Genomic DNA, 12,843 nt, shown 5'->3' with positions numbered 1-12,843 from the left:
ATTACATTATAGCTAATCTTACCCGTTTTCACAGAATGGAAGAATTAGGCCCCCGTTTCCAGTCTAATTAGAGACCTGGTCCCGATTCGATTTCTGAACGTCTCCTGTTCACGTCAAGTCAAACGAACTCTTTTCAACGTTTCTGGAACGTTTACAATCGTTCTATAATTGAACCAATATTCGAATTTTATGTTCGAATTTAGTTCGAACAAATTCGAATAAATTCGAACATTGTTCAAATTAAATTCGAACAAAACATTCGAAATAGAAAGCCACTCTCAACCACTTTCAAGCCCATATCTCCCGCACCCTTATAGCTATCGAGACGCAACCACTTCTATGCACGAATGGAGACTTGGGGCTACCACCACATAGAAACACCATTCATGTGCGATGTGTAGTTTTTGCGGAAAAGTGAAATATTGGGACACACACGCGGCCATTTTTATATATATATATATATATAGATAGATATAGATATAGATATTGATAACATTGTCATGTGATTCGATAAGACACAACTAATAATTTGTAAGCTTTTTATCGTAATAAATCGTTCTAATTTCTACAAAAAAACGTGGATAAAAAGTTAAAATTTAGCTTTTAGTAACCAGTAACATGTATTTCGTAAAGACAGAGAAAACAAAAGATGTCATTGTTTCAACGTTACGGGATTCCTGGCCCAAAACCAAACTTTTTCTTCGGAAATTTAATTGAATTCAATAAAGAGGTGAGAATTTTTTCTTTAAAATAAAGTCGCATAAGAGAATTAAAAATGTTAAATACAATTTTATATATTACCTTTTTATGTAGAGAGATAAATGCATAGAAAAATGGATAAAACAATACGGAAAAATGTTTGGGTAATCAATTTGTTTCATTTAATCATTATTAAATTTAATAAATATCACTTTACATAAAAAATGTTTATTTGTAATTTTATAAAATTTATAAATAATTTACCTTATGTCTAGGTTTTATCTAGGAGCTAAACCGTATTTCGTATGCATTGACGTTGAATTTTTGAAACTCATTCAAATAAAGGACAGTTACAATTTTTGCAATAGAGATGTACGTATTCTGCTGTAATTTTCACTTATTACAAATCCCGAAAAGCTTAAAATTTATTTATTTTTTTATTCACTTATTTGGACGAAAGTCGCTGTTACCAGGTTGTGGATTTCCGCATGATCAATCTAAAAATATGCTTGCAGTATTAACCGATCAGAAATGGAAAAACTTAAGAAGTATTCTCACTTCTTGTTTCAGTACTGGTAGAGTTAAAATGGTAATGTGTTATAACTTGAGATTTTAAAAATATATATACCTTTTGAAGTTATATCAGTAGTTACACTTTAGATGAGTACTGTAATGTCTTCACCGATAAAAGTTTTTCTAACAAATGTGGAGAAGCATGAAGGTCAACCGTTTGACATTTCGGAGATGTGTAAAAAATTGGTGTTTGATATTGTCTGTACATCAGCATTCGGTGTATCCACAAATGTTCAAAATAATGAAACTAGCAAATTTGTTGAATCTGCTAACGCTGCATTTTCAGCTGATTCTGCTGATATTTTAGCTGCAATAACAAGTGATGTTGCATTTCATTTTTATTTAATATATTATCATGAGTTAAACCTGATATAATAATACATGATTGATTATTATTTTCCATATAATTTAGTTTGCTTTCCGGAAATAGAGCCAATATGTACGTTTCTTCGACATAAAATAGATGGTTTAAAGTACGTGCTGAAGCTACCTTCTCTGACTTTCATTTATGAAACCTGTCAAAAAATCGTCACCTCCAGAAAAAAATTACACGTGAGTTCAATGTCAATAGTTCAATATTACTATTTTAATATTTATATAATTTTATATTTCAGTCTCCTCCACCAGATTTACTGCAGACGTTGATAGATGCGGAAGATAAGACTCCTATAAAAATAAATAAACTTCCAGATAATTTTGTTATTGCAAATGCGATGTTGTTTATGGCGGCTGCGTAATAATATTTATAAGTTTACGTATGTTCCCTGTTAAATATAAAAAATTTAATGTGAGGATTTTGCACTTTTGTAGATATGAAGCAACAAGTTCTACAATAGGATTGTGTATTAAACATCTCGCTGGTAATCCTGAAATACAAGAGTTTATTCGTGAAGAAATAAGAAGCAACGTTTCTGAAGATGTAAAATTTAATTTTTCAGTTAAAATATATATATCTTAGAAAGATAAAATAATAATTTATCTGTTATTGTTAAAGAATAGAAATTCGATATATCATATAATTATTATATACTATATAAATTATTAATAATAATTAATAAAATTTAACATAACATAACGTTTATTGAAATAAACGTTAACGTAGTCTTGTTAACGTATTCTTTATATTCGAAGCCTTTACAGCAAAAGTTAATAATAACCACAAAGTCATATAATAACTTTTTTCTAAAAAGTTTTTTCAAATTTCAGTTTGTAATGATCTGTTGTGAATGATTCAACATAAACTGCAGTAAAAACAGAAATTTGAAAATTTTTCAAGAAAGATAAATCATAATTATATCATTTTCATTAATTTTCAGGTTGATATCCAGTATTCTGACTTGACTAATTTCCAGTTGCTAGATCAAGTTATCTCTGAAACTCTTCGCTTTCTTCCAATCCCCTTAATGTAAAATTTATTACAAACTTATCAAGTTAAATATAAAATATAATAAATATATTATCTATAAATATTTTTAATACGTAGAAGTGTAAATCGCATATGCGCGGAAGATTATTGTTATAAAGACATCACTATTCCTAAAGGTTGTATTATAACGATTCCAATACAATTTTTGCAAAATGATCCAGCTTATTGGATTGAACCTGATAAGTTCAATCCCTACAGGTAAATAAATTATAATTATAGTTTAATTATATTTACATCTGTTTTATTACGAAGTTTTCAAATTGCTATTATTGAAAATTATTCGTGGATTCAGGTTTTCATTTCAGGATAAGCAAAAAATTGATTCTATCACTTACCAGCCATTCGGAGTAGGGCAAAGAATATGTATCGGACAGAGGTTAGGAAAAACTATAATAAAATTAGTACTGGCAAATCTGATACGATCATTTAAATTAGAAGAGTGCGGAGACGATGTAAGCAATACCAATTTTTATATTGTAAATATATTGCGGGAAATACCTTACATTTAAATATAACGTTTGTTTGTTTAATCGAATACTTTACTTTTGTAAGTAAAAATTGGATAAAATTAAATCTGTGAATGTTTTCGTGAATTATAGTTGCAATATTTTTTATTTGTATATTGTTTGCAGCAGTGACATTGATTTTATTTACAGGAAAATGAAAGAGTAATCTCCTTATATTCGAGTAATCCTAAGAATAAAATAATGGTGAAAGCGGCACTATTAACTTCGTAATTGGAGACAATGCTTTATGTTTTCAATGCTAAACAAGAATAATTATTAACGTAGTATATGAATTCAATTGTATTTAATTTAAACAAGTGCTGGCTATTAAATTTGCTACAGCAGAAAAGAAAGCAAATAGAAGAATCGTATGTATTGTTTACATACAGTGTAACAAAATGGAGACGTGATTTAATTGACAGGTAATCTTCAGGGACAGTGCACTTAGCATGTTGTACGGGTTTAATGCAGGTTTCGTGTTTGTTGAGTACCACCTTAATGGCGTAGCAGTTTTAATAGCAAGCAGTGTACATTGCTTGAAAAGTTAATTGTTGTCAGTGATGCTTAACTTGAACAATAAAGATTAATGTTAAGAAGAATTGAATAATTCGTCGTGTTTAAAGTGTGTTCAATTATAGGTTAAGATTAGAAAAATTTTAGGATACCCTTGGATTTTATATATGATCTGCTGATTGCTATTGTTTAAGTCGTGCAGGATGTTGTATACGATGTTCTACATTTCCGGGTTTGAGTGCGAACACTGAGGACATCCCCTGTGTATATTTTGAGTGATGCTGGTGGTATTATAAACACGAGCAGCCGTCCTATACTTAAGGAAGTTTTTAGTAATTATGTAAAGGATTTTTGGACACTCATTAATTTCTAATTGCTTTAATAGAACTGGTCACCAAAGGGTATTCAATGCGTTTTTGAAGTTAATCGATATCATAAGGAGTTGTTGTTCCTTTTTCCAGAATTTTCAATGTAATTAATGACTACATGTATATTGTGATAGGTTAATTTTCCGCTAGTGAAGCCGTACTGATTTGGGTGATAAAAGTTTTTCTTGTTTAAATGGTGGTTGATCCTAGCTATCAGTAGCTCATCAAGAACTATGTTTGGCACTGAAAGAAGGCTGATAGGTCTTAGCTGATCAGCTTTAGTAAGAATAGATACACCTGCTTTTGAAATAAATTTGATTTCAGGTATCTTCCATTTGGTAGAAAATTTGTCTGTTTCAAGCATTTGTTGTATATGTATACTATGTATACCAGAGCGGCTTTGAAGGGTATGTTTTAACATTTTGGGAATAATCCCGTCTAATCCGGGAGCTTTGGTGTTTTTGAAACATTTAATTGCCTTAGAAATGTCAATAAAAGAAAATGAGTATCGTTTTCTGTTTTTGGGTTGTTACCAACCTGATTACGAATATTTTGTTGCTCTTTAGTGTAGGTGTTAGAGTCGTCTTTGGGAAATGAATGCGTTTCCGTTAGTGATTTCAATGTGTTTTCTAGGAGTTAGTATTCTCTAATTTTAATTTGAATGGTGGGGGTATTTTAGTTTTTTCTGGGTTTACAAATGATATGATAGGAATCTGTCCATGCTAACATTTTACCCATTTTTGTGCAATATTCTCTCTACTTCAAGGTACTGGTCTTGTTAATTTCGATCTTGTAATTATTCAGCTGCCTAACATATTGTATTTTTGTTTCTTTTTTAATCTCTGGATTATTCTTTCTTAAATTTCTTTAGGACAGCCTTACTTTTCTCCGTGTGATAACCAAATTTTCAGTCACCCAGGCAGTATGTTTACTCTGTATGGTAATAGTGTTTGTGGCAAGATTATGAGCAGTTTAATGGTATTAGTTAAAATGTCTACCAGGTCATGAGGTTCATCTTCATTATAAGGATTGGTTTGCATCCATATTTAGCTGAATTTTTTTCAAAAATAGTATAATCTGTAATCTTATTTTGAATGTCTGAATCGGGTTCCGTGTTTATGTTGTTAAGTATCCAGAAAATGGTTACTTGTGCTATCTTCTTCTGAATTGGCACAATAGGAAACAAGATGTTGGGCATAGTTGTCGACTATGCACAGATCAATCTACCTAACACCATGATCTGTAAAGAATGTGGTAAGTTGCAGGAGAATAAGTTATTCTTCTCTAGAAATTCGGCCCTTTCATATCCTCTTGGGTCATCTCGAGGACTATGCCAAATATCATTTTTTGCGTTGAATTCTCTGCCCACGATCCATGGAGTGTAACCTATATTCCTTTTGATGTTTTCCAATTCTTTGATAATATTTTGTAGATTCCCATCTGGTGTACAGTATACTGAAGATAGGAGGATGTTACTTGGATCATTGGAGATTATAATCGTATTTTAATCGTAGTAACAGAGTAACATTTGAACTGTATTGAGGAAGAAACTGAATTTTTATTTTATCGTTGCAGACGATAATTCCTGTTTTAGTTGGCGAAGTAAACTTAGAATAAGGAAAGATCTTTCAAATCGGACGCTGCCATCATTAATGACATATGGTTCTTAAATTAACACAATGTCGGTTTGGCAATCCTCAGCAGTCTTCTGTAGAAGTGAAGATGCAGCCTTGCTTTTCTGAGCATTCAGTTGTAAGATATTTATGGGGCCAGTGTACGATTAAGTAGGTTTATCCTGAAAATTGCAGTTAATAGAGTGGTTGAAAGTATGCTTGTGATTAAATGCCATAATTTGTTTTTTCAATTGTTGGGCTTTTCAGCCACTGAGTTATGATGCATATTTGACTGAAGGCATTGTGTCCTGATTGTACCTGCTTACTTGTTGGTTGCTGCTTGTTATATTCTTGACAATTAGTTCATACAGGCGAGTTGTGTCGTGTTTTTCAATTTTTGTAGCTGTGTTGTCTGAAGAAGTGGCTGCACTTTAGGTGTTTAGTTTACTCACAAGCATAATGTCCATACCCAAAACACTTGAAACATCAAGTGAGAAGAATGAAGTCACCCACCCTAACTTTGTACCAGTTAAGGGAAAGATGATTTCTTGTTATTGTTATGTTGCATATATTGGCTGAAACTGTTAATATTATGTGATTGCAGTTTTCTTTCACTTCCCTTTTTCAATTATTAAGGATTCTTTACACTATTTCATTGACTTCTGCCAATGGGTTTTAAAATACTATTTTGTTTATATATGGCTTCGGTAATGTCTTCTTCTTTAATGGAGTTTCGGGCATTAAGGATAATAATACGAGGCTTTTTATCTCATGAAATAGTTCCCTGTCAATTCTGGAATATCGCGTATTGCATTGGTAAGGTGTCTCAATTTCTCTTGTCTCCCATCTCCCACACAAACACACATTCCATTTCCTTTCACTGTTTGCATTGATTTCATATTAATTTTCAATTTTTGTGGTTTTATGTTTTGGAAGATAGTACTAGCAACTTTTTTCATGTTAACAGTTGTCCATTGTCCATTCCTTCATTGTCTTGGGATTAACTAACTGCCTCCATGTCCCTTTTTGTCAATTTGCTTATTCAAAGAATTGTTAATGGTTATTGTGGTTTCGCTAGGTTTGACATTTGATTTTAAGGCTTCTGAGTAAGCCATTCTTTGTGTTTCATTGGGAAAATATATTAAATGTGACATTTCTTTTTTTGGCTCTTACTTAACGTATAATGCCCATAATTTGATTGATAAAAACAAAATGACCTACCAGTGGTTAAGCGGTCTTTGTACTATGAACGCTGTGAGTATGGTTGTGGGTTCATGCCTCGCTCAGACAGGCTGGCCAGGTCAAGATTTCGAGTTTTCTCTACATTTGTAATGCCTAAATAAGGGCCAGTTTCCTTTAAAAAACCTCCCAGAAGGCTCCCCCTAGGCAGATTGCCCAAGTGTTGCATTACCATAACTTATCAAACAGATCCAGATACAACCAAAAAGTTTGGTAGCTCTGTCTCTGGCTTCCACCCTATCTTATTTGTTAATTATTAATAGTGAAATTGCATGACTCTGGAAGAAGATCAAGAATCTTTCTCAGATAAAGGCCAGTGTCCTGCATGATAAGATCTTCCGGGGAGCCAAGAACAAAGAAAGGTTGTGATAATGCACCTCCTGGGACTAGGGATTGTATACCGGTTTACCGATTTACCGGTTGACCGATAAATTGACAAAAAACATTCGGTAAACTTACCGGTAAATTTCAAAAATTTACCGGTAATTCGGTAAATGAAAAATCTATACTAGAAATTTCTATGTAGAAAATATTGTGTTTATAGATATTTAAATAAGCTAAAAGGACATTGGAAAAGAACAGGTAAGTGTAAGCAACAATCTACCTCATTATTAGTTTTATGTGAGATAGTTTTTGTTTAATTTTAATTTAATGCCCATTCGTCAAACAAGTGTTAAATCAGAAAGGGTATTCTCGGGATCTGAATTATTTTGTACAAAAATTAGATGAAAATTAGGAGATAAGACTATAAATAATTTAAGCTTTTTGAGAAGTTAATTTTAAAAAATGGTAATCCATAAAATAGTATTACGTACAATATATTATTTCTGTTGTACAGGTATACCTCGACTTACGTCGTTTCGAGTTACGTCGTTCCCGATTATACGTTGTTTGTCAAAAAAATATATGGAAAAATAAAAATTAAGTTTAAGTCATTTTATTCGACTTTACGTCTGTCTGCCACAAATATTGAAGTCGTAATATCACTAGAAATATGTTTAAAGCACATAAAATCATATTATAATATATACATTTACAAGTATATACTGTATTTACAGTACTGTACATGCATTCATAAATTTAAATTACTTTTTTCTGTACTATATTAAAAACTAAAATTTATTTGTAAGCTTAAAATAGATCCTTATAAACCATATATTATTAAAAATGCATTAATAAATAAAATACAGAACGGGAATTGGTAATTTATGGTTTAGCCTAGTGGCAAGTAGATTCGGAGACAAGTAAATTCGACTTCCGTGACTTAAGTCGTTCTCCTGGAACCAATTACTGACGTAAGGCGAGGTATATCTGTATTTTTATTTTTCTGTATTATTTTATTTCTGCTTATTTTTATATTTATTATTATAGTTTGTTTAGAATAACACTTTAATTTATATATTTTTTATATTTATTATCTTTGTGAAATGGAAATCATAATGACTTATATTTTTTATCACCTTAATTTTATTTTTCAAGAAAAAAATTTACCGGTAATTTACCGGTAAACCGGTATTTTAATTTTCATTTACCGAATTATCGGTAAATGAAAAAGTCGGTAAATTTACAATCCCTACCTGGGACACAGCTTGCAGACCATCAGGAAGTGCCATAATAAACATAAGCACAGCACACCGAAAAAGGGTATCAGAAAAAAAAATAACCAATCTATAGACAGGGGTAAAGTGGTGACATGTGCATACAACTTTCCTGTCCAGTGCCTCTTTAAAATAACTGTAATAAAGCCCAAAAGTCTTGTAAACCGGAAGAATGAAAAGAAATAACTCAGAAATAATATAAAATAAAATAACAATAATACAAATTTTATAGTTAGTTATAAATTATCCTTCTTACAATGAGAGGTGATTTACAATCAGACGTTCTGCAAGCCTGGAGAACCTGTGTCCTCCGAAATTTAATGATGAGAACCGCCATGCCTATGGTTGAGACAGATTTTCCATTCGAACCTGCTGTCATTCCTTTGGTTCCAAATTCGACTGGCACCATTTCTTTGAAATTATTAGCAACTTCATTAGACACTGATGTATCACTAAGCTCTGGATCTATGACAAATTTGACCGGAATGTTATTAATGTAGCATAGAACTAATTCATTACGCCTTGTTCAAGTTGACATAGTCCAAATGGCCCCTCTCCATGTCTTCTTATCCTTGGAGGATAAATCCAGCTTGTTGTTGTCTATGCGCTGGATATGCACGGGTGGCCTATTTTATTGTTAGCAAGGGTAGGAAGTCCGATGATAATAGCTTTTTTTATAAAGCTAGTCTTTTGTATAAGAGAGGACAACTTGCTTCATTATTTATCCAATGAAGTTCGAAGTTCTTCAAAAGTGGCGGTTAATGTTTTTCACTCATCAGATGAGTTTTCTGTATCGGGTTTGACTTCTCTTATGGGTCTGATAGTAGTACATGAGTGTGCTGTAAGACTGTATAGTTTCTTCACTTATGTTTACTTTGACCGCATGATTGAACATCGCTGGCTCTCGTGACATAACTCGCTGTCTGATCTAAATATCAATTCCATTTAGAAATTGAGATTTCAGATGTTCATCTAACTCTTTGGTTTGTATATGCTTTATCATTGTGATTTCTGCTGCATCTGCTCCCTCTTGGGGAATTTAAATTTCAGTGGCAAGGGCTTGCAAGCACACAGCATATGTTTGGACATCCTCATCTGGGCCCTGTGTGCAAGCATAGAATGTATTTAATCGAATGGGAAAAGCACTTGAGGCACTTGTTCGAATTGCTCTATCATGATCCACTTGAACTCATCACAATCTTTCACTTGCTTGATCCACTGGTCCTTTAGAGCAAATTCTCAAGCTGTACTTGTAAGTTTCATCTTGGCTACCACCAATATTTTTACTTTTGCCCATGCCACAGCTTTGCTATTTCTCACAGCAAGTTGAAAAATTCAGATTCTCTAAATCCTGCTCCATCACCAGAAAATGCAGGTAAAAGCAGATCTATGTTACCTAATAGTGCCCTAGGGTTTTCTTCTTCCATGCTTATGCTAATAGATGATAGAATCGCCTAAACTGTCTCCTCAGAAAAAAAACCTGTCTTTGGCAGAAAAACTCGTTTCTGATGGACACTGTCTATTAAGGACTAACCTGCCAAAACCCTGAATGATGGCTTCATCCCACTCTTGACACCAAATTGTGAGATACCATGGCCAAGGGTTAATTCCTACTGACCACTTATTCAGCAAGTCTGCAAAAATCATCCACGTCATTTTGGATAAGTTTTTATCACGTGGCGAGGGAGGTGAAGAAGTCAACAGGCATCCTTTGATAAACAATAGACAGGTTAAACAAATAACAAATTATTTGTTGAATAACTAAGTTTAACAAAATCGGTTAAGTGCGATTAAATATTAAACAAATCTCAGCAGCTCAGCTTATTCTCAGAGAAAAAGTTTACAAAGCTCTGATAAAAATACCTCTATGAGGAATGAATAATATGCATCGAATGGTTTGTAGGAATAATAGTTTGGTGTAGGAACTCTAGTATGGCAGGAAGTATGGAAGTTCATAGCCATGGTTTGTCTTCTACCAATATTTTCTCCTTTCGTCTGTTCAAGTTTGTGTTATGAAGGTCCGGAAGAGAAGATCCACACATTGACAAGTATAACTTCCTTTAGATTGCCCTGAGCTTTTCGGGGATCGAGCTTTTATTCATTTGTAGTGGGAAAGAAGTCACATGATCATCAAATGTTGACAATAACTGTGCATTTTTGACACCAATGTTTTTTGACTCTCCTATTTAATTGTTATCACAAACAGTGACCTCTGATCTGATTCTCACAAGAAGCATTTTTCTATCAGACTTGATTACATTATTTTTTTTCGACAACTGCGTTAAATTCGCGGATTTCACACTTTTTTTGTGAATAATTATTTCTCTTAATGTAATATTTTGTAATATTTTATAAAAGTTTACTTCCTCAATCTGCAGATCTCACATTACTCTCTTCTCTTCAAAAATCACATCTGAATTAAACAAGCCGTGATTTTTTTTAACCTTAATTAAATGATAAGCAGAAATATGCTTATATCAGTTGAAATATGACAGAAAGTTGATGAATAATGAATTGTTTTCTATGTTTACAATATCACTTCTTAAATTTCTATCTATACTTTGGTCATGTAGCGTTTCACAAAATTCATTTTTTTCCTAAAATTGTAAACTTATTGGCTTTGCTTCAAAATTATTATTACATTTTTGTTTTATTTTCTCTACTTTTAAACAGTGTAAGTATTTTTATATTAACACAAATGCTTTATTTGCAGCAAATTTTATGTATTTGGATAATACAAAAAATGCAAAAAATAATTATGTCAAATTTCAACTCTGTAATTTATGTTGTGATTCACCCATTGCCATTGGGTTTGTTTGTAAATGGGAAAGAAATATGACACTTTCAAGTGAAGTGAGTAAAATTTTTGAACTAATGCGAGAGAATTTGTCAACAGACCTTGCATTACCCCTATGGTGAAAGTCAATAAATGTTAATTGTTTTATGACTATTCCAAACACTTCTTTCTGGGTTGTAAATCGACTAATTGACAAAGTTTTTACTTCATTTTACTTATAAAAATGTATTTTTTAAGATTTAACAGACAGCTTTTTTGATCTGTACAAATTAATATCATTTTAAATTTTTAATGTGATATAGTTGTGTGTTAGACAATAACTGATATAAAAATTAACATCGCTCGAAATATTATAGAAACCATCAAAATTAGTGTTGCAATGAATAGTATATTCGGCCTCAGACCGAATACCGAATATATAGACAAAAGCGTGGCCGAATACCAAATATTTGGCCAGGAGTGTGTGGCCGAATAGCCGAATATTCGGCCAAACTATTCGGCTCGATTAACGCACGTATGAAAATTGGCGTGCAAACTGCATTATGGCAAAGACCCTGTCTCTATTGGCCTGCTGTCAGTACGTTTCTCCAATTGCGATAATTCTTGACAGTTGTAGCGAACAGAGAAGAGCGTCATGGCAGTATGTGGTAAATGATGATATCAAATGTGGATAACAATAATCTGCCTCGACTTGTTCGATTATGTTATCAACTGAATTTCATATTTATTTTCACATTTTACGGTCCTTCACGTGTAAATAACAGAAAAAGAACAGAGAAGAACCGTGAAAATGTGAAAATAAATATGAAATTCAGTTAATAACATAATCGAACAAGTCAAGGCAGCTTATTGGCATGAAATTTGCGGCCGTCAATGCCAAACAATTGTTCTCATAGAAATTCGAAAAGCTAAATGCTTGTAATGAAAGTCACTTAGCTTGCACGAGCGAAAGCCTGGGACCGTTCGGGCTACCAAGCTGTCTCGAATCGATGAAATCATAACTGTGACTTAATTTCACGTCCTACCTGTCTTTTTTCTCCTTTATCACCAGACTATGACTCACGTAATTGTAAAATGGAAAATCTACGAGAGAAAAGTGAAAAATCGAAAGTATCGTGAGCACGTATGATGATTAGTGATGTAACGAATATTCGGTTAGTATTCGGTATTCGGCCTATTTTTCACTATTCGACTGAATATTGAATATTTAATCACCATTCGGCCGAATACCGAATATCTAAAAACAGGAGTTATAAACAACAAAAACACAGTAAATTAATCATTTTGGTATTTAGAGTTAATGTTATAGAGTTAGTGTTGTTTGTTTATATTTATTTATAACTTGTAACATGCACAAAATAAAAAAAAATAATATTAGTCACATGTATTCACAATTTATAATTACAAAGATCAGCACACGTACACGTCTTACGTTGGAGAATCCTCGCACATCTGGGGGTCTGACCCTGCCTATCCTTTTTTTTAAGCGCTCGTCTTTGCTCTTCTCTTTC

General features: G+C 32.5%; 1 protein-coding gene across 1 annotated transcript; it reads left to right on the top strand.

Annotated features, from left to right (window-relative positions):
• Positions 1 to 649: 649 nt before the first annotated feature.
• Positions 650 to 3,683, top strand: LOC111636738 (cytochrome P450 3A21-like). The gene is made up of 12 exons (XM_023382058.1): positions 650 to 730; positions 814 to 863; positions 975 to 1,071; positions 1,160 to 1,288; positions 1,360 to 1,591; positions 1,685 to 1,824; positions 1,887 to 2,005; positions 2,083 to 2,191; positions 2,589 to 2,677; positions 2,756 to 2,896; positions 2,991 to 3,150; positions 3,355 to 3,683. Exons 1-12 carry the CDS (start codon positions 650 to 652, stop codon positions 3,433 to 3,435), a joined length of 1,428 nt encoding a protein of 475 aa, XP_023237826.1. The 3' UTR covers positions 3,436 to 3,683.
• The last annotated feature ends 9,160 nt before the right edge of the window (positions 3,684 to 12,843 follow it).

This window comes from Centruroides sculpturatus, unplaced genomic scaffold (genome assembly GCF_000671375.1).
Source record: "Centruroides sculpturatus isolate CEXI.00-Female unplaced genomic scaffold, Cexi_2.0 scaffold874, whole genome shotgun sequence".
NCBI lineage: Eukaryota > Metazoa > Arthropoda > Arachnida > Scorpiones > Buthidae > Centruroides > Centruroides sculpturatus.
This window is presented reverse-complemented; position numbering and strand designations above follow the sequence as displayed.

Coding starts and splice junctions, on each gene's coding strand:
- LOC111636738 (XM_023382058.1), top strand. CDS start 650: ATGTCATTGTTTCAACGTTACGGGATTCCTGGCCCAAAACCAAACTTT. Junction 2,006..2,082: donor ATGTTGTTTATGGCGGCTGC/GTAATAATATTT, acceptor GCACTTTTGTAG/ATATGAAGCAACAAGTTCTA. Junction 3,151..3,354: donor TAGAAGAGTGCGGAGACGAT/GTAAGCAATACC, acceptor TTTTATTTACAG/GAAAATGAAAGAGTAATCTC.